The sequence below is a fragment of the Xyrauchen texanus genome, chromosome 6, assembly GCF_025860055.1.
Source record: "Xyrauchen texanus isolate HMW12.3.18 chromosome 6, RBS_HiC_50CHRs, whole genome shotgun sequence".
Taxonomy (NCBI): Eukaryota; Metazoa; Chordata; class Actinopteri; order Cypriniformes; family Catostomidae; genus Xyrauchen; species Xyrauchen texanus.
The window spans coordinates 41953804-41974782 of NC_068281.1; the positions used below are offsets into that span (position 1 = coordinate 41953804).

General features: G+C 36.4%; 1 protein-coding gene and 1 long non-coding RNA gene across 3 annotated transcripts; one reads left to right on the forward strand and one right to left on the reverse strand.

The window, feature by feature from the left end:
- Positions 1-4813: 4813 nt before the first annotated feature.
- Positions 4814-6024, reverse strand: LOC127644832 (uncharacterized). Its single transcript, XR_007970729.1, has 4 exons — positions 5988-6024; positions 5822-5866; positions 5681-5730; positions 4814-4831 (listed from the first exon to the last, which is right to left on the reverse strand). It is a non-coding gene; the product is annotated as an uncharacterized LOC127644832 (long non-coding RNA).
- A 4485-nt stretch (positions 6025-10509) lies between these two features.
- Positions 10510-16761, forward strand: LOC127644820 (gastrula zinc finger protein XlCGF8.2DB-like). 2 transcript variants are annotated; one of them, XR_007970722.1, is made up of 3 exons: positions 10510-10681; positions 15204-16053; positions 16606-16761. XR_007970722.1 is itself a non-coding variant. In XM_052128216.1 (2 exons), the coding sequence occupies exons 1-2, from the start codon at positions 10597-10599 to the stop codon at positions 15986-15988; spliced, it is 870 nt and encodes a 289-aa protein (XP_051984176.1). In that variant the 5' UTR covers positions 10510-10596; the 3' UTR covers positions 15989-16389. The 2 variants fall into 2 exon arrangements, 1 of the variants encoding a protein (XP_051984176.1); XM_052128216.1 differs by lacking the exon at positions 16606-16761 and having other exon boundaries at positions 15204-16389.
- Positions 16762-20979: the final 4218 nt, after the last annotated feature.

The window sequence follows — 20979 nt, forward strand, 5'->3', positions numbered from 1 at the left end:
GACTGTACTGACAGCACTCCAAATGTACAAAAACATGAGCTCAATGTTAAAATTGACCGGAGTTCTCCTTTAATGTATGCCCAAAAAAGCTAGCTAGCCTATGTGTTCTAACTTGCTTATATGGTGTTATTATTATTTTTTGACTTATTGGCATTTTAATACATTTAATTTTATGTTAAATCCCACTTAAAGACATTAGGGTGAATTACCTCATTTTCTTGGAACAAAGCCGGCCATCTGCTCATAAAGTCAGCAATAAGTGGAGATTCTTTGACAACCTCTTGTCTTCTCAATGCAAATGAAAGGTCCATTAATCTTCTCACAGTTTGCTCATTGTTCTTCTTCTTAGCCTCAGAAAGAAGGGAGACTCTGATTTGCTCCATGCTGTCAGGAGTTTCACCAGAAAGAAATGAGGGACAAAAGTTTACTTCAGCCTTGCGTGGCTTCTTGACACCAAAAGCTGGATTGCTTACACCCATAGGTTTGTGCTTCATGGAATTAACGGTCACTTCACTACAACCAAGATTTCGCAGCTTGGTTCTGTAATTTGACATTTTATATTTAAGGCTTCTTTTCCAGCCACTGCAGCCTGTGAAGGATCCCTGTTCCTTAAGGCAAGGATGCCGTTTTATAAGGGCTTCTGCCACTTCATTGAATTCAGCATCAGAGAGGTACACTTTGAATTTTACTATTTCTTCAGCAAGTCCATCCAAAATGTCTGATTTCAGCTTTGGGTCTGGATTCAGTAGAGAGCCTTTTTTTTGGTATTCTGAATTGCCTTGTTCCAGCTTAATTTCTGCATCATAGGAGAAACGGGGCACAACAAAACATGTTGGCCAAGAAGACCTTGTATTCGAAGTCAACTCTTGGGGGTCAAGGGATGAAGAAGATGATGCTTCAGAGGATGATCTTGAAGACAGAATCTCTGTGTCACATGATGAGGGAAATGGAGATACTGCTAAAGAGTCACAGAGTTTCATGACCTTAAGGGTGCTTTTGTTCTGAACATCAGTTGTGGAAGTCAGGTTCACAAATTCATTAAAGTCAGGGTCCATGATTTGAAGTCTGATTTCTCCCAACAAATTACACTGTGTCTGTATCTCATTCTTTAATTCTGCCAAAGAACAAGGGACACCATTCTGAAGTTTCACTTTCTGTGCATCATTCTCTCCCAGAATTACACGCAGGATGATGGTGGAGGTCATATTTACAATCCTGTTGATGAGAAAAAAAAGTGTATTGTTTAGACTGTAGATACATAAGCTTCATTCATACAGTTAAACAAGAAATATTTAAATGGCACCTGTTATGAATGAATTTGTCTTTTCAGTGACACCAAACGAAGACCTCCAACCTTGTAGTCAGCCAATGAATAGCCATCAGCTAATTCACTTAGTTCAAGAAAGAAAATCTCCCGCGATGGAGAAGAGGTCAGTTCAAAGGCCCTAAAATGCTCCCTATACCAACCACACAGACCTTTAAGTACAAAACACTGTCCCTTCTGCACTATACACATCTGAATAATCTCTGCAAATTCAGGGAGCCCGTCTAAAGAGCGACAAACAACAATCATCCCATTTCTGTAACTGATGCCTTTACTGGTGACACTTGTGGTGATCTGGATGAATTCAGTGCCTGGGTACTTGTCTTGGACGACCTGTGTTATTTCTGTTCTCAAAACAGTCAGAGGCACTGTTGACACAGTTGATACGTCTAGTGCAGATTTTTCAAGATGGTATGATTTCAAACTGTGAGAAATCATTAGTTGGTGCTTAGCTGCAAGTGTAAGGGGGATATTTTTGAAACAATTGGTAAGCCGAGCAACTTGCTTGAAAAAGCTATGTTTGGATTCGAGCGCATAGTCCACAGATGCACAAGTGGACCATATGACTTGATAAGTTCAGGATAATGTTCCAAGAAGTGCTGTTTTGGAATTAACTTCACATCTGGAAAAACTTCCTGAAACCTCTGTCGGTGTTCAGAAATTTTGCCATCAAGGTATGCAATTGATTCATCAGTGTGAACTGGTGATACCACAAGTTCAACAATATCTTTGAGATCCATAAGCACCAGCCATGCAGGCTCATCTTCTGGCACCATGTGCCCTACAAGCAATGGAAGCAACCTTATCAGGTTCCAGTTCTCGTGAGCATTGCCTCCAATAGTATTCTGGCTGAACATTGAGCGAGGGATTGCATGAGGTCTGTTTGTCTTGTCCGTCCATTTATAGGGGAAATTAACAACACGCTCATTGAGAAATTCAAAGGTGAAGTACTTCTTTGATAAAAGCATTGACAAACAATGCTTAAGCTCAAATGGTACAACACCTTCAAAAACATCATGCATGACATCTGGGGGATAGCCAGAGAGAACATGAAAATGAGCAAGGTGTGTGGAGAATACACATTCTTTTTTAACACCAAAACAACAGCTGCCGGTCTGTTGTGCAGATTTCAGGTGAGCATCATAGCTCTCTCTCTTTCTAAGGCTAAACCTACCTGACCGAACCTCATTAGTCTGAATTTCCGATCTCTTTCCAGTGCAGAATCTGCAGTAATACTCAGAAGAAAAACTCTCAACATAACCAGCTATGCTATGGGCCCCAAGGTTGTCTGCAATCACAACATGAACAGTACCCTTCACAAAATGACCAACTGAAGGAATAAAAATTCCAACTTCTTCTAAATGTGCCAGGTCCTGGAGAAGAGGCTCAAGGATTTTACTGAAGCCGTATTCTTTCACGTCATTACTTTTACACAACACAGCTAAGAAAATGGACGACATTGTTGCATGAGAACTTGTAGGCAAATTGCTTAGAGTCCAATACACTGCACAGAGCTTGTGTGTTCTCCGAGAGGTACCAAGAGGGTTACACACTTCAAAATCGTCAACGTACAACCTTAACAAAAGTCTTAAATCATCTCCTGACAGGAATGCATTTTCCCTAAAGATACTGCCATCCTGATATGATGAATAAACAGCTTCATTACGCTCATAGCTGTGGTTTGCCAGTATTGTTTCAATCACATCCTCCTTGGCCAACAGCTGTTGCAGGAACTTTAAAATGGGAACATACTGAAAGGTTTTTCCCTGTTGTGAATCAAGGATGTACTCAACAGGTTCAACAACACAGAAGTGACTTTTATAAAACTCCTTGCGCCGATACACTGTGCTTAGTGGACCATGCTGTCCTATTGCTGTGTGCAGTGGATGAGATTCACACACAGCTTTAGCAATGTCTTGAATAATTGCATCATCACAGGCAAGACTGTGTTCCTGAAACAGATCTTTGAGCCTGTCACATGCAGCAGTTTGGGATGAGGTACTCAACAAAAAGTGCAGCTCTTCTAAAAACTCATTAACTGCTATGCCTGGAACATGAAAGAAATGTTCCAATTTCAATAACATTGCTGCAAAATTTTCAACAATAACACCAGGTAGGTCCTGAACTTCTGCACTGCTTTCAAAACTTACATTATCAGAAGCAACTTCATTAACCTGTACACTTTCGTGAATGTCGCTGTCAGACACATGTGTTGTAGACGTAGACACTACACCAAACTTAAAGTCACTCAATGAATAGGGAGTGTGTTTTCTGTTTTTGTGGGACCTAAAGGTACCGTAAACATTTGTCTGAAAATCACAACCAGAAAACATGCAAGTAATCACTTCATTTTTCTTCAAATGTGTACCGATGTGAGCAAAATAATCCTTTTCACAACAAAGTCCACAGTTTGAACACAAAGGACAGCTGAAGGTAGTCAGTTCTGATTGTGCAGGATCTTGATGATTTGCATGGACTCTACTAAGATGGACCAATAAAGCATTCCATGTCTTAAAAAACAAGGACAACTTGAATGCATGCATGGGAACGAGTGGCTTCGGCCAAAGTGTTTATGCTTTAACTTGTAATGTTTCAACAAGTTTGATCTAGAAGACGCTGAAAACTCACAGGTCTTACACTTCCACATATCTAAATGGGTCTTTCAGTGTTAAGCCAAAGAAAATTTGTCAGACAATCTAGAAAAAAAAGAGTTTAAAAAAAAAATTAGTTGATTGTTGTAGTTCATGGTTTGAAACCTTACCAACAATAATCATTTCTATCTACAAAAATAAGCTATTACAGCCGGGCCATATACACAATTATTTGATATCTTGATATTGTCAAATTTCTTAACTATATTCAATATATTTCTCAATATGTTTGCATTTTCTTTTAAATACAAAAATTTGGATTTTCTTGTATCCCCATAAAAAAAAACAAAAAAAAAAACAAGAACTACTTTAGAACAGCTATTATGGAGTAAAATGCAAACGTATAAAATATTATATATATAATATATAACAAAATATATAAAACATATAAATGAATATAAAAAGGGGCAATACTGGACGCTTGGAACAATGTTTTAGTTAAGCATGCTTGAATCTAAAATATACTAAATTTGTGAAATTCCAAAATTCTACATTTTCCTTACAATTACTGCAATATTATCTCTAATATGCATTTTATCTCCCAGCCCTAATGGCTATTCTATCATAAAAGCAGTAGTATCGACAGACATGAAATCACAATGATGCAAATGGATGGACATACAAGTTACCTGTTTGTTTGAGGTTTGATTTGAGTTGTTTGCGTGGTGATCTCTTTCAGGCATAAAAAATTGTGCATTCTGTCATAAATACATTAGTATAAACCTACATACTAAAGCAGTTGGCTAATATTGTTTTTAATAACACCAATGCAAATAGATGGGACACATACCTGTTTGTTTGCCGTTTAATTCAGCTGATAACACGGCGATCTCTTTCAGGCATTAAAGCTGGCATTCTGTCAAATACATTAGTGTCAACAAGGCGTGTGCATCATCAGCGTTGCCATATTATAATAATCACAATACATGTGTTATGATACAATATTATTGCAGTATTAATTATATTGCAATACATTACCTGTTTTTGGAAATAGACTCATTTTACAACCCCTCTAGAGAAAAGCAGATGAGTTTGTTTTTTTTTTTTTTTTTTTTTTAAAGGCCTAAAGGGCGGAGGCACTTTTAGTTTAGCTTAGCACAGATCACTGAATCATATTAGTCCAGTAGCATCTTGCACTTAAATTACCAAATAGTTTCAATAATTTTCCTATTTAAAGCTTCACTCTTCTGTAGTTACATTGTGTTCAAAAACATTTTTGAGCAAGATGCTACTAGACCAATTGGATTTAATGAAAACTAAAAGTGCCCCCACCAGACCTAGAGATTAGACCTAGAGATCAAAAATGGTCAAATTCATGTTTTTCTCTATGGGAGTTGTAAAATGAGACCATTCAAAAAAACAAAAAAACACTGTACTGTACTGGTTACAGTCAGTATTTCTATTAGTTTATACAACTTTAAAATGTGTGTGGTTCTGAAAGACACAAATAACAAATATGAATAACTAAAAATTATTAGCCATACATACCATTCTAGCAACCAAAGGCGCGAATACCCATTATTGATATTATTATTAACAATATTCAGTAACCAATAATAATTGTCATTAATGCTTTAAAAACACACTGAACCATCAACCACACAACACAACATTGTTATAATATCTTTGATCGATGCCATGAAAATGAACAGAGTGCAAAGATAGATGATTAAACTAACAAACATGTGCAAACTTAGACACATACCTTTTCGTTTGATGTCGCGGTGATCTCTTTCAGGCATAAAATCGTGGATTCTGTCATAAATTCATCCGTATCAGTCGACATAATAAAACCGTTGTTAAAATTGTTTCTAATCAGACTGATGCAAATGGACGAAAATGTTACCTGTTTGTTTGCCGTTTAATTCAGTTGATGGCGCGGTCATCTAGGCTTAAAATAGTGCAATCAGGCCATAAATACATAACGTTCAACCAATATAATAAAACTGTTGGCTAATATTTTTTCTAACAACACTGATGCAAATGGATAGATAAGTTAAGTTAACAGTTACCTGTTCGTGTGCTGTTTAATACAGTTTATGGCGCGGCCATCTCATTTAGGCTTACAATCGTGCATTCTGTCATAATAAGTAATAACACATTAGTATCAACCGACATCATAAAACAGTTTGATAATATTGTTTCTAATAACAGTGATGGAAATGGATGGACACGTACCTGTTTGTTTTAAGCTTATATTCCAGTTAATGGCGTGGCGATTTATTTGAGACATGCACAGCATTAACGTATTTTATGAATGTTGCCGCCAGAATTGCGTCACAACAAATTTCCCTTCCTTTAGGTTGAGAATGTGGTTTGTTTTCAGGCTGTTTTGACATTCAGTCCGGCTGACTTTATAAAAACACACATTTTATATGTGTGATTGACTTTTACTAAACATTATTTGTATCAGTCTGATTTAACAGAAATTTAAGACAAATAACAAACCTAAAAACACCAATAACCATTTAATTGCACTTCTATAATTATAATCAAGCTATAAATTAATAAACAAAAATATTTCAAATAAATTATAAATATTATGTGAGGTATTATATATATTTTTTTAATTCAGTCAACAGTTTGACTGAGCTAAGTGATTGAAACATGTACTTTTAAAATGAAACTTTATGTTAAACCAACGAGTGACAGTTTTAAGTCAGTTTAACATGACACAATCATGTTGAAATGAAAAATAGCCAAAATGGCATTAATTCAACATGAATTGTTCAGGTAAAGTGAACAAAACCGAAAAATCATTTTTTTGTTAGTTGAAAACTTGCTTTTCAGCTTATCAGAGTAGCTACTTTTAGCCACCCTGATTTCCTTTATTCAGTGTGTTCCTGGCTTGATTATACAAGATTTTTATCCAATAGTTTGACCAAAGGTAAAAGTAAAACCATGATTAGATGGACAGTAACCATAAAATAAATTATTGCATTTTTCACAAGAAAAACACATCCAGAAATTAAATGGGTATTCCCTTACTACCCCAACATATTGATTGTTCATGGTAAATATTTTTTTAAATCTGTGATGTGTGGATTGAAAACCTGACAATTTCTGTATTTAAAGATTTTGTGTAGTAGGCCTATGTACAATTAAGGACTTTAAATTTGATAAGATTGTGGTGTGCACAAGAGGCCGATTCATTTACTCTGCTCAGAGCCTCATCCCAGACTTCATCTGATATTTCAGTTCCCAACTCCTTTACCCACACTGCTCTAATTGTGTCAATTGAACCATTGATTAAAGACATTATTGTGTCATATATTTCTGAAATCTTACCTTTAAGAACCAGAGAATTCTGTAAAACTTTGTCCAATAGTGATGTAGGTGGTAGGACAAGTTTGAATATGTCAGACCTGAAAGTTGCGGAACAGATTAGACTGTGACCCCTGAATATCATTAAAACTAGCAAAAGTAATGTCTATATAAAAAAAAAAAACACATTTAACCATGTGTACCCTCCACCATTTTGCCAACATACAATCCATTTAGCCAGCAGGGAACAGATGATTATTACAGATTAGGGATGTGCATGAGTATACTGAGAAGTAGCAATTTTGTCATGATTAGAACAGAAAGTGATGTGAAGATACAAGTACTTGCTTCTGCTTTACACCAGTCGGTCTCTGGAGACTCATACCAGCAAATAAATTTTTTAAGATTTGTGGCCATTGAAGTCAACAGATGAGATACAGTTTGTTTTAAAATGGTAAGAAAGAAAAGAAATGCCCCTGAAAATCAAATCCAGCTGCAAATATTGTACCTTAATAAAAAAGTACATTTTTTGATGCTGGTGTGACTTTTTAAACATAAAACAAGAAATAAATAATGCTTTATTTTACCTTTAATGACAATAAATTGGAGTTCAACTGTATTTTATATTTGTTTCACATTTGTCATAATTTACCATGTTCATTTTAGAGCTTACGGAAGTGAAAGAGGAAAGTCAAGAATTCAATAACGTGGAGAAACAACATCAGAAACCTAATAATTTTATAACTGGAGAAGAATCTTTAAATTGCTCACTGACTGAACAGAATTTCTCACAAAAAAGAACTCGAAGAACAGGATCTAAAAAAATATTCACCTGCCCTCAATGTAGAAAGAGTTTCACTAATTTATCATATCTTAATGGGCACGCAAGAATTCATGCTGAAGAGAAGCCATTTAAATGCCCTGAGTGTGGAAAGAGTTTCACACTAAAAGTATACCTTAAGAGGCACCTGAGAATTCACACTCAAGAGAAGCCATCATATGCACTCAGTGTGGAAAGAGTTTTACACAAGAAAGCCACCTTCGGAAGCACCTAAGACTTCACACTGGAGAGAAGCCTTTCACATGCACTGAGTGTGGAAAGAGTTTCACACTAAAGGGATATCTTAGGAAGCACCTGCGAAGTCACACTGGAGAGAAACCTTTTATATGCAGTCCGTGTGGAAAGAGTTTCACACAAGAAAGACACCTTAGGAAGCACCTAAATGCTCAGATTCATTCACGGCGAATTTCTTCACTCAGAGCTAGTAGGAAGTGCGAAACAGCTGCGCAACGACATACTGTTTGTGAATATTCTGACACCAGCCATGTCACTGATGGACGTGTTTAGAGGAGCATTTAAAAATGAGTATGCTCAAGATTACATGTAAAACATCAACTAATGTTATATTAAAATGTGTTATCAATTACTTCAAGCCTCATTCTATGAGAAGAATTCACATGTGATCAGTAAAAGAAGCTGCTTCAACTAGTGGTGGAAAGAGTACTGTTTTTTTTTTTTTTTTTTTTACTTAAGTAAAAGTACTGCTACTAATAATAATTCACTTGAGTACAAGTAGAAGTACTGAGAAATAGTATTAATATTATGACTCAAGTAAGAGTAAATAAGTATTCTGCCAAAAAACTACTCCAGTAATTACAAGTTACATATTATATATAGTATATAATGTAAGCTTCCATTTTTAGAATGTAAATTGATGCTTCATTTCACCAAGGATGCATGAAATTGATCAAAAATACTGCCAAAATCATTCATTGCAAATTATTATTACGATTTTAAATAATTGCTTTAATTGGTATTTATTCCATTTTGTCTTTACCCGTGATGGCAAACATATACTGTGTCACCAGTTCCTTACAAAAGCATTCTAAACTGCCAATTTGGTACTCAAGAAAACATTCTTTTTATTAGAACAATTGAAAATGGTTGCGCTACCATGCGGAAATCACAATACAGGGTTTTTCCCCGTTTGCTGATGTATTGGATTCTTACAAGTTGCTTTACACTTGCAAGTCAATTTTTGGTTTTAAAAATAGGCAAAAAGAAACACATTTATCTTGAAATTCTATTTTCTCCTAAAGTCTGCTGTTTTAAAGAGATGAAGGCTATTTTGCATTAATGTTTTGAAAAATGACTCTCTAACCAGGATAGAGAGGGAAGTGGACGGCCAGATGCACAACAAAAAGAAGTAGATCACAATCTCAGTTTGAGAAACGGACTCCTCACAGGTCCTAAACTAGCAGCTTCTAAATGCCAAAGACCTGCATTGCTGCAAGAGTTCAAACAGAACATATAACGTGGCTGTTCTGTATATGTATTATATTATTATATGTATTATACAGTTGTAATAATAAAGTCTTAATTACCGTTATGGTTATTTAACATTTTGAGATATTAAGTAAATTATAGAATTTGGTTACATTATGTTTTGTGATTACTCATACTTTATTTACATAACATCCATCCCATGCACACTTTCGGTCTCTAGTCGGTGAGGCTTTTCATACAGATAAACAGCAGCACCATGAGTGAGAGTGTGACCTGCTAGGACAGTTTATTTTGGACAAGATGGGCGAACAGTTACGGAATTTAACGTGGGAGTACGATACCAAACTTATGCGATTGATAGAAGCGGAGACGCCGTCTGTGCTGAATTTTGGGGATATTTTTTGGCAATTTCAGTGGCATTTTTGCCCCAAGTCCCAGTTATTTTCCGACACTATTAGCATTATATCTTTCTAAGGTGTTTAAGTTTGTTTTAGACATAGAGTAGCAAGTAAACAAGAAATCTCCACATATATAGTACTGTGCAAAAGTCACATAAGATGTTTCACAAAAGCATTTGTCTGGAGATGGTTATTTATATCTTGAGCTTTAGTGTGTCAATAGGAAATATAAATGTTAGACTCCCAAACATTAATTTTGCAAAAAGAAAAGATTAGAATAGAAGAACAGGGAGCCCTGCAACAGATATCATGACCCCCACAGATCATCGTGTCAGTCTGAGATTACATGAAGAGACAGAAGCAATTGAGACAGCCTAAATAGATAGAAGACCTGTGGCCAATTCTCCAACAAGCTTGGAACATCCTATCTGCCAACAACCAGAAAAACTGTGTCCAGGTGTACCTAGGAGAATTGGTGCTGTTACACCAAATATTGAGTTAGCTTTTTTTTATGTTTAAGACTTTTATTTTGCTTCTCCGAACTGCTGTTGTTTTGACGTCGTTAGAGCTGCGCCGCGTCTCATTCTGCTCAGGAAAGGTTTGCGATGTCCAGATGAGGAGGAAAATCTCCAGGTGAAACGACTGAGATCTGTGAGACAAACTGCTGTAAAGATGGAGTTTATTAAAGGAGAGAGTGAAGACATCAGTATTACACAACCATGCAGAATAAAAAGTGAAGATACTGACGAACAAAGAGGTTTGTGTCCATTCTTCATTACGTTCTCTCTCGTAATGCAACTTTAAGCTGCTCATCGGGTTTTGGAGCATAGAAAATAGGATTGTCACTGTTGTGTCGAAGTCTGTTTCCCCGTCAGATTCTGTGGAAGCGTGTCCTCAAAAAGATTGCCCCCAAGACAATGAGTATAGAAGCACAAGAGACGAAGTCTAATAGGACGTTCCATTGCAAAATCTGCGCGCAGAAGCAGAGCAACACCTCCGCCATTTTGAACTGTGAATCCTGAGCTGCGTTATAAAAGTACAAACAAAATTATCTATATTTTATCGCCATGTATTTTATACCTCTATCAGAATTACAAAACGTAGTATATGAGGGTTTCTTTTGAGTTATTTTTGTTTTATGATTATAAAACTTTGCCAAATAATTATGTTATTAATTAATATTAATGTTATTTTGTTTTTCAGAAAAATATGGGTTTTGAAAACAAAGTAAAATGTCATATGGTTCTAAATTAAGAGTTTTGTTTAGTTTTTTGTCATGTCTATTTTAAAGTCAGTCCAAAAAAAGAAATAGAAAAGGGGCAGTAAAAAATAAACTTTAAATATCTTCAAATGATGTGTTACAAAAAGTACATTTATCACAAACCGTATGAATATATCTACTAATGGCTGCATTTACAGGATATTATCTGTGAATGTTTTTGTAAATTATTTATTTTACTTTATTATAAATAACATATTTATGTGGTATTGTCCAAATGCTGTGCCAAGATATCCAATGAAGTTTAAGGCATTTTGATTTACATTGAGGATTGGAGGAATTTCTTATAAAATTGCTATTAAAACGTTAAAAAAGGAGAGAGCATTTACCAAAAGTTGAGGATTGTTTAAGGTTGTAATGTATATCTACATTTGAGAATTTGGTTAAGAATATTATGCCATTGGGGATAGCCTTAATTACGTTGTTAAATTCTTTTTAATTTACAAAAAAAATAATAATAATATTTTGAAATAAACTTAGGGTATGTATATAATTGCCCGTTCTTGTCAATAAGCTGGTTTACAATTAATATGTTGTGCCGAACCCAATTCTCCATGTACAATGGCTGCATATTATGAATGATATTAGCATTGTTCCTTTTAAAATACCTGCTAGGATAAAATTTGTGTTTGTACAAAAGTGACCAGAACAGTAATGCTTGTTTGTGATAATTGGCCAAAGCAACAGGAAGTTTACCAGTTAAATAAGGACACTGCGACAAAAAATATAATCCCCAAGTTTTTAAAATAAATAATATAGGCCGATATTGAATAGGTACTAGGTTGTGTGCTGTGTAACTGTTGTCCCATTGTCCAGCGCTACTGCTGCGCCATCTAGCGGTGGTTGTCAAAAAAGCGCCAGAGCTTCCACTTTTGTGCTTCTATATTCTTTGCCCGAGATGCTGTGCTCATACCACTGATGTACTACGGAGAGCGCTAAGGCTCAACTAGAGTTTGGAACGAGGTTTATCTGTAGAAGGTTGTATTATAGAAGTGAAAGGCACATTTCTTTAACTTCCTTAGCACTCTCTGTTCGACGCAACAGTGTCATTCTTGTGGCCACATACTGAATACTGGTGGGCAATTTGATTTGTTGCACAAGCCTGTCACTTCAAATAAACTAGCTAAATTAGTTTTATTTTCTAGCAAGATTTATTCTTCATCAGTAGCAGAGAAAATGCATCAATCTAAACTGTACAGTCACCAATTTGCTTGATTCTTGCCATGCTTCTTAAATTGACATGCCCCTATCTCAGAAAATTAGCATTCGATGAAAATCTTAGTGGATTTACAACTTTGTGGTGTTGTTCATTTGCACCAGTCTCATAAATATGATGACGTGACTTAAATGCACCAATAAAGAGAGAGAGTTCACTCAAAAATGAAAATTCTCATAATTTACTCACCCTCATGTCAGATGTGTTTGACTTTCTTTCTTCAGCTGAACACAAATTAAGATTTTTAGAAGAAGAATTCAGCTCTGTAGGTCCATAAAATGCAAGTGAATGGTTACCAAAATTTTGAAGATCCAAAAAGTATATAAAGGCAAGGCAGCATAAAACTAAACCATTTGACTCCAGTGGTTTAATCAATGACTTCTGAAGCAATCCAATTTGTTTTTGGTGAGAACAGACCAAAATATAACTCCTTTTTCCACTATAAACTTGACAGCAGTCTTCTTGGCGATCATGATTTCAAGCTTGATTACACTTGTGCAATCTGCAAATGTGATCAAATATCGTGATAAATATCGATATCGAATGATATGAAAAAGAATATCGTGATAATATGTTTTGCCATATCGCCCAGCCCTAGTTAAATTTTAACAAATCGTACCTGGCTACTGCCTTTAATCAGCTTGCCAGTGAACATTGAAACAATACATTTTCCAAATCTAGTTAAACCAAATAATTTAAATAAAACCTACAGCAAGGTAGTGAGTCTTTTTGAAAATGAAATACCCAGTTCAATTAAATAAGCCCCAACGGAGTCAGCTTTTTGTTAAGGAATCTTTTACTTTCCCTGCATTCTCGAAGATCTAGGACTTATCGTCCACCTTGATACGAAAGTGCACATGAAAGAGGAATCCATCCATACTTGAGCTTGGCTGACTCACATCTCCGTCAGACTTCTCCAAATGTTTTCTGATGATTTCTCACCGCCTTGACAAGGTCACAAATGATGAAAACCCCTCTGGCTTAGTGGAAACTGCTGCAATGGATTTGCATGTCAAGAGCACAGTGTGAGGAGGTCAGGAGATACCTGCAATTGTATAAATCAAGTCTGAAGGCATATAAAGACATCTTTATGGGTCTAAACTCTTGAAGAGGATTAGTCCAGTATCTTATAGCAGTCGCAGTGTGCGTGCGGCATCAAATAGAGTATACTTTGACTGGCTCTCGTTCGACTGTACGCAGATGCTGAACTTTCACATCAAAATCAAAGTATACTTTGGGCTCTAGGTGCCATTGTCCGATGGCCACGATACACCACCATGGGTGATTAAAAATGTTCTGCCCCAAGCAGAGCTGGAATCACCTCTGCCACAAACTCTGGGGATCTCCTTTTTTCCGAGCTGTCTGGGATCCTGAGTATTCTGATGTTTTGATGCCTGCGGTGTGATTCCAGATCTTCCTGTTTCTTTTGTTGCCTATCCACAATAGTGCTGCGTTCCACTTCCTTTTTACGTCCTTTACTCCTTATCGCTTTTGCAATAGGACTGATGTCATTTTGTGGAATTATTTGGCAGTTTTTGCACCTTAGTAAACAACGTCTTCAGAGATTGATGCAATCATAGATTCAGGTAAAGTTTAGTTGTAATTTCAGAGGTTTATATCTAAACATTGTTATACATATTAATTGTTAGAAAGGATTATTCAAGTTTTACACAAAAAAATGGTAACATTGCAATGAACACAAAGGCTATGACTGTCAGTTTAAGGTAGCTACAAGTATTATGCAGTTAAATATCAATATAACTCTTAAATCTGAACTGCTTAATTGGTACATGCATGTTGGCTCACTCCCTTGGTCAAATTTGAGGGGTTGTGGGTCAAAATGGCAGCAAGGATTCGGTGTGGGCGGGGAAGTGCTTAGTGAAGTTAGCAAGTATAATTTTAAAATGAAGTGGAATATAGCCTAGCTTGTAAGGATGCACACCTGTATTCCTAGGCTGTCATCTTTTCATTGTGTATGTACTATTCCTATGAATGCCTTTTAAGGAGTTCTGCATGGCCTGCATAGAGTTTGTGATGCTTACTAATTTAGTGTCCACACTTTTATTAAGTGAGGAAATAGCAGCCATGATATTAGCAGTGAAAGGGCTAGTTATCACCTCAGCAGCCATATCACCCTGCAGCTTTTGCTTGGTTGTCCACTGAAGCTAAACAGGGTTGAGCCGGGTCATTATCTGGATGGGAGGCCTCCTGGGGAAAAACTATGGTTGCTGCTGGAAGAGTTGTTAGTGTGGGTCCTATTGCCCCAGTATAGTGACGGGGACACAATACTGAAAAAAGGCACTGTCCTTCAGATGAAATGTTAAACCAAGGCTCTGATTCTCTGTGGTTATTAAAAATCCTAGGGCAATTCTCATAAAGAGTAGGGGTGTAACCACTGTGCCCTGGCCAAAGATAACATGGCCATGGCCAACTTTTTTTATTCAAAATTATGACTCAAGGTTAAAATGTACACTTATGTTAAAGGAAAAATATATACAGTATCTTAGGTCCTGTAAATGGTCACCATGTCCACCAAATGTTTAACCATTTTAATCACCTTTTTGTCATTTTATCAGTAAATGTTTTGGTCCCCTTAAAAGCACAAATATTTCATGTAGCCTCAATTGCGAGCTCATACAAAGTGCATAAATACATTTTTATAGACAAATTGTAAACATTTTGTTTAATTCTTTTTTACTTTTAAACATTTAATAGGGTACTTCATACCCCATGTCATCTACCCATGAACCCACATTTCATGTCATCTACCCATGTTTATTTTAGATCTGATGGAGCTGAAAGAGGAAAGTCAAGACATGGATGAAATGGAGGAGAAACATCAGTATCGGAAACCTGATCATTTCAAATCAGAAGAACAACATTTGAATTGCTCACAATCTGGAAAGAATTTCTCAAAAAAAAGAACTCATTCAACAAGAACCAAAAAGAAATGTCTCACCTGCTCTCAGTGTGGAAGGACTTTCATTCATAAAGGAAACTTTAATCGTCATATGAGAATTCACACTGAAGAGAAGCAATTGACATGTCCACAGTGTGGAATGAATTTTACTTGCAAAAGAAACCTTCAGGTTCACCAAAGAACTCACACTGGAGAGAAGCCTTTCACATGTGATCAGTGTGGAAATAGTTTCAAGAGAAAAGGAAACCTTAAGAATCACATGAGAATTCACACTGGAGAAAAGCCTTTCACATGCCATCTGTGTGAAAAAAGTTTCAGGAAAAATGGGTACCTTAAGAATCACATGAGAATTCACACTGGAGAGAAGCCTTTCACATGCCTCCACTGTGGGAAGAAGTTCACAGAGAGAAGCACTCTTCGTAAACACATAGAAATTCACACTGGAAAGAGAAGTTTTGTATGCCATCAGTGTGGAAAAAATTTCAATAAAAAAGGAAACCTTAAAATTCACACAAAAACCCACAGTGGAGAGAAGCCTTTTACATGTCATCAATGTGGGATGAGTTTCACAGTTCGAACAGACTTTATAGTTCATATGAAAATTCATTTTCTGGAGAAAGGACATTTAATTGCTTGTTTGTTAAATTGAGTAACTTAAGGTGAACTATGTCATTTCTGTGACTCCAGCGGCACCAAATGAATTGCAGAAATAAAGTATGTTTTCAAGCAACTGTTGCTGCACCCTTTTCACTAGACAGTCTTAGAGCAATTGGGTCTGATAACATCTCCAGATTGAATGCGTGGATGTGTTGTACACACTGAAAAAAAAACTTTCAATTTACATTGTCTGCTGAAAATTTGTAGTACATTCTGGTGGAAAAAAAGTACTGCCAGTACTTTTTAAGTAAAGCTCAAATGCATCTTTTTTTTACTTTTTTCATAAAATACTGGCAGCTACTATTATTCTCATTATTCTCTACTATTAGTCATTACAGTACAGTTCTGGCATCCAGAACTTCAGAATCCTTTCAGGCATCCTTTCAGCAGTTTCACCAGGATTATATATGATATATGTATATATATATATATATATATATATATATATATATATATATATATATATATACTGTTTTCAAATGTGTTATACATTTTAGTTTTGGTTAGATTCTTTAATGATTTTGTAATTTAGTTTTTATTTTGAGAACACATTTCCATTTTGCTTTGTACGGCCCTGGGTGTTGATACTATTTTTGTCTTCTTGTCCAGGGTGGAGTCTAGAAGAAAGTGCATTGAATTACTTGAGCCTTGAATTGAGCTTTATAAAAAGGCCCTTCTCCCCAGAGTATTTGCCTCTTCTCACCAGCACCTGGATCTGCTCTTTTGTTTTCTTTTTGGATTATGATATTTTATTGTTAATAATTAATAAACTCCTTTATTTTTGCAAATTTGTATCCACGTGTCGACTCTCTATTTCATTTTTCTCTACCTTGAGCCGGGTGGTTTGTAACAGTTTTTATATATTTTATCTTCAGTAATAGTAATTATAATTTAGGAATTAACAGAAAACTTCATTTACATGACATTATTTACATTTGGCAAACAATTTAATGATCTTATATTTTATACATAAGAATTAATGTTATTTGCATTGGTGTGCTATAATGTGCTTATCTATGTTTTGTATAGTGAAATAGTTTTTCTTGGTAAGAAATATAAATTGAATTGATTTGATTCACAAAAAAGACTGCAGACCCCCCCCACTCTCTGTTTTCTGTGGTGTCAATGGCTAGCGTGTGGAACAGGAACTGTATGTAAATACATAGACGAAGAAACGTCTGTGTTACGTACGTAACCTCGGTTCCCTGAGACGAAGGGAACGAGACCTTGCATTTATTAACACATATGGGGAGTACCTTCTTATACGACCTAGTTGAAACGTCTACAATAATGCCAATATTCTATAGGCGGTGGGCCGGACCTCGAAATTATGAATTTAATACTTACCTCACAGCTGTGTAAGTCTTTTTTTTGCTGAGGTCATGTAATAAAATCGTATAAGTACTACAGACATTGTTTCCAACTTTGTTGTTTGCACATTTGACGCAAAATGTCCTTACAAACTCTTACTTTTTTAAACCGGCAAATAAGCAGGAGTACTAATCATAACGTTAGAAAACCTCCCGTTTCCTTGACAACCAATGTAAATAATGAACACAGATGACCAGGAAGCTGCGTTCTTGAAATTACAATTTTGCTGTAAATCATTAAAAATGTAAATTTAGTTCTGTAGTTCAGTAATACTGAGGTAAAAATGAGGTGTTTTATCCAATTAGCCTCAAATGTAAAAAGCCCTGTAACCCCCCTTTCCCAGACAAGTTGGGCAAAGATTGTTCAATGTACAAATTTATGGGTGAACCTGCAAACCACAGAGAGTACAGTAGCTGAAAAAGCCGTATTGGCATTTAACTTAAATTCCGAAGACGTCCAAGATGTGCCGGCTAATGTTGGATTTCACAGAGAATGCTACATGCTCTTCACCAACAAAGAACACATAAGAAGAGCACGTAAGAAGATAGAAAATGCAGCTAACAACAGTGAAGGTTTGTATCAAATGTATAATTTTTATATAAAAGGTTTCATTTATATACGTTTAACCCCTTACTAGTCAGCCCCAATTTTGGCAAGTGATGCATTCATGACATCCCCAAAATAAAAAGGTTGCTGTTCAGAAGTCATTCTACACATAACCAACATATATTTAGAAAGCCAACCCTTGAGAGTTTACATTTCAAGACTCAAAATTAACCAGACTGTTATTAATATTGAGATATATAAGCTCAAACATAGAAACAAAAACAACAAATATTAAGAATATATTTATAAAATGTATACAAATATTATGTGAATTTAGGATTGCAACTTATAACCACAACTAAAACATGGGGAGTTTTTAAAGACAATCATCCCGCACATCCTATTCAATATTCTATAATAAAATCAACTAATCGAATATTCGAAAATCGTGACTCATCCCTAATTAATATAGTATTTCAGTGCAAGTGGATGACATGACAAGTAGCAAAAGGCAGTGCAATATGTGTGTAAGTGGGGTCAAATGTTCATAACAAATTTAAAAATAAAAAAATAAACCAATGTAGCAGCATCATAGTGTAAACTACCAGTGTATTTGTGCAAGAGTGAATCAGCTGCCCTTAGGTTATTGGAGGGTGGGGGTGGAAGGAAGAGGCTCTCTATGATTCCCCTAAAGAAAGTTAAGAGGATGGATTTGTGGGAGATGAGCCTTCCTCAACTGTGGGAGGAAGTGCAGAGGTTTTTGGACTTTCTTGGCCAGGTTCTGTTGGTGGTGTCGATAGATCAAGATGGGTCATCTGTGATGTGGATACTAAGCAACTCCGTGATCTTGACCTGCTCCATTCATGGTGCTGTTGATGTGATGATTGTCAACGATCACCTCTGTAGTCATTTGGGTGTGGAGAGATATGATGTTGTCCTGTCCGTGTCTGTGTGTTAGATAAACAACTGAATTATATTCAGATAAATAAACACAGAAAGCACACATTACTAGATAATTTTAAATCACATTTTTCATCTTGACATTTGTATTAAGATGCTAACCATCTTAAACGAGCTTGACAAGACTACTGCGGTTCTAACCACAAGTAATTTTGTTAAATAGCTCAAAAACATTCATCTTTAAATAAATACCCCCGCCGGTACAGCATGGATGGAGGATGGAGGGAGAATACCTGGTAGTGCACTGGATGGCACTGCCCCCAGCACCACAGAGTGTCTTAGAGCTGGTGCACTGCCAATGCAAAACCCTTAAATGTGTGGGAGGGAACTGCACTTGCAAAAAGCATAAGCTACCATGCACAGAATTGTGTCATTGTATAAACTGTGACAATCAACCATAAATGGCTTATGTAACTCCATGACTACCACTATAAAGTTGATTTGAAATCATTTCTTTGTTTTGCTTTGCACTCTTTTTAGATGATAATTAGTCTAGTTTACTTGTAGCCTAGGTAGCTTGCTATAAACCAATCCAACCTTGACATACCTGTCAAATTATTTCCTACTGTCTTCCCGTTTAAATATTTACCCGTAATTATCCCGTATTTGAATACTCTTTGCTTAGTTCATTGTGTATGTACCGAATGATTTGGATTAGCCTAAGCAACATACCGTTAGACCTAGCTTTACTGCTCCACTACCAACATTCTTTCGTGGCTACTGTTCTCATCAACGACAACGCATATATTCACGACAGTCTTAAATACAACTTATATGAAAAGCATTAAGATATAGGGGTGTATAATCATTGTAAAACAAATCTTACCTTGACGTTGTCTTGCCGAGACACACCGCTCTCTCCAGGTTGGGTTGTAGACTAATTTGGCTTCAGACTGACGCGAGTCACGCGACGCCGATTCAACGAATAACGTGATTGGCCAAATCAATTCAACAAGGTAACAACACAAGCGTTGATTGGATCTCACTCCGGCCAACGTTTGTGATCAGCTAGCGAAATTAAATCTATTTTTATACTTTAATGTGCAACAATTGGCGTTGGAAACAATCGGTAATCTTTTTGTGAATTATTCATATAGACAAATAAAAAAAATGAGCCAGACAGCTGCTGGGTAACTATCAAATCAAAAACTAAACGAGATAGAGGGACTCGGCCCACCGCCTACTAATATTAGCTGTGGTGTTTGAGCCCTGCCTGTTTTGGCGCGAAACTGTCTGCTATAAAAGCAGGTGCACAAACACCATTTCCTCAGAATTTCTGACTGAGAACAAGGAGCGCATCACTCATACCTCAAGAACTCTGAGTCTTGTAGTGCGGCTAGTGTTCACAACGTATCGTGCCCTTCATCTCAGGGAACCGAGGTTACGTACGTAACCGAGACGTTCTCTTACGACTCCGCACACTTGACATTGCGTTTATTAACGCATATGCGGAACTGAATCCCATCACGCCGCACTACACGACAACCTCCCAGAAAGGAAACATGATGCTGCAGTCTCGTGAGATGGTGGCCGACAGGAGTATGCTGCAGTGAGTGATCCTCGTGTTGGGCCAGGAGGGCTCTCAGAATGAATATATTAACTATAGTCATATAGTATGAATTAACTCTTCACAAACCCATTCGAGAAGGGAGTTTATTTATAATGTAAGTGCTTATGACTTATGGTAAATTACAACTTCCTGAATGCAGGCGGATTGTGTAAAAAGTTTAAGATCATTAAAGGGAGGAGCATGAGTATATTTGGCTAATGAAATAGTAAGCGCTTGTAGTGGTTTCTTGTGCCAATTTTGTGAAAAATCACTCAGCATCTTTGGGGTTTTGATTTCAGAAGAATAGACTTTATTATCACACAATAAAGCCGAGTTGCCTACGGTGAAACCACAGTACCAACAACAACTGAACTATCTCTGGTTTGGTTTTACTTAAATACACCTCCTCAAACAAGGTGGGGTTACGTGCATTATCTATCATGCTCTTCATTGACTCTGGTCTTGACCATATTAAGAAGTAACAGAATGTCCTTTGGAAGAGATCAATTCTCCCCCCTAAGTAATGCTATTTATGTTGCTGCACACACAGTCAAATA

Excerpts from the sequence above, each read along its gene's own strand:
- LOC127644820 (XM_052128216.1), top strand. The coding sequence starts at position 10,597 with ATGGAGTTTATTAAAGGAGAGAGTGAAGACATCAGTATTACACAACCA. Across the intron at positions 10,682-15,203 it reads AGATACTGACGAACAAAGAG|ATCTGATGGAGCTGAAAGAG; the intron begins GTTTGTGTCCAT and ends TGTTTATTTTAG.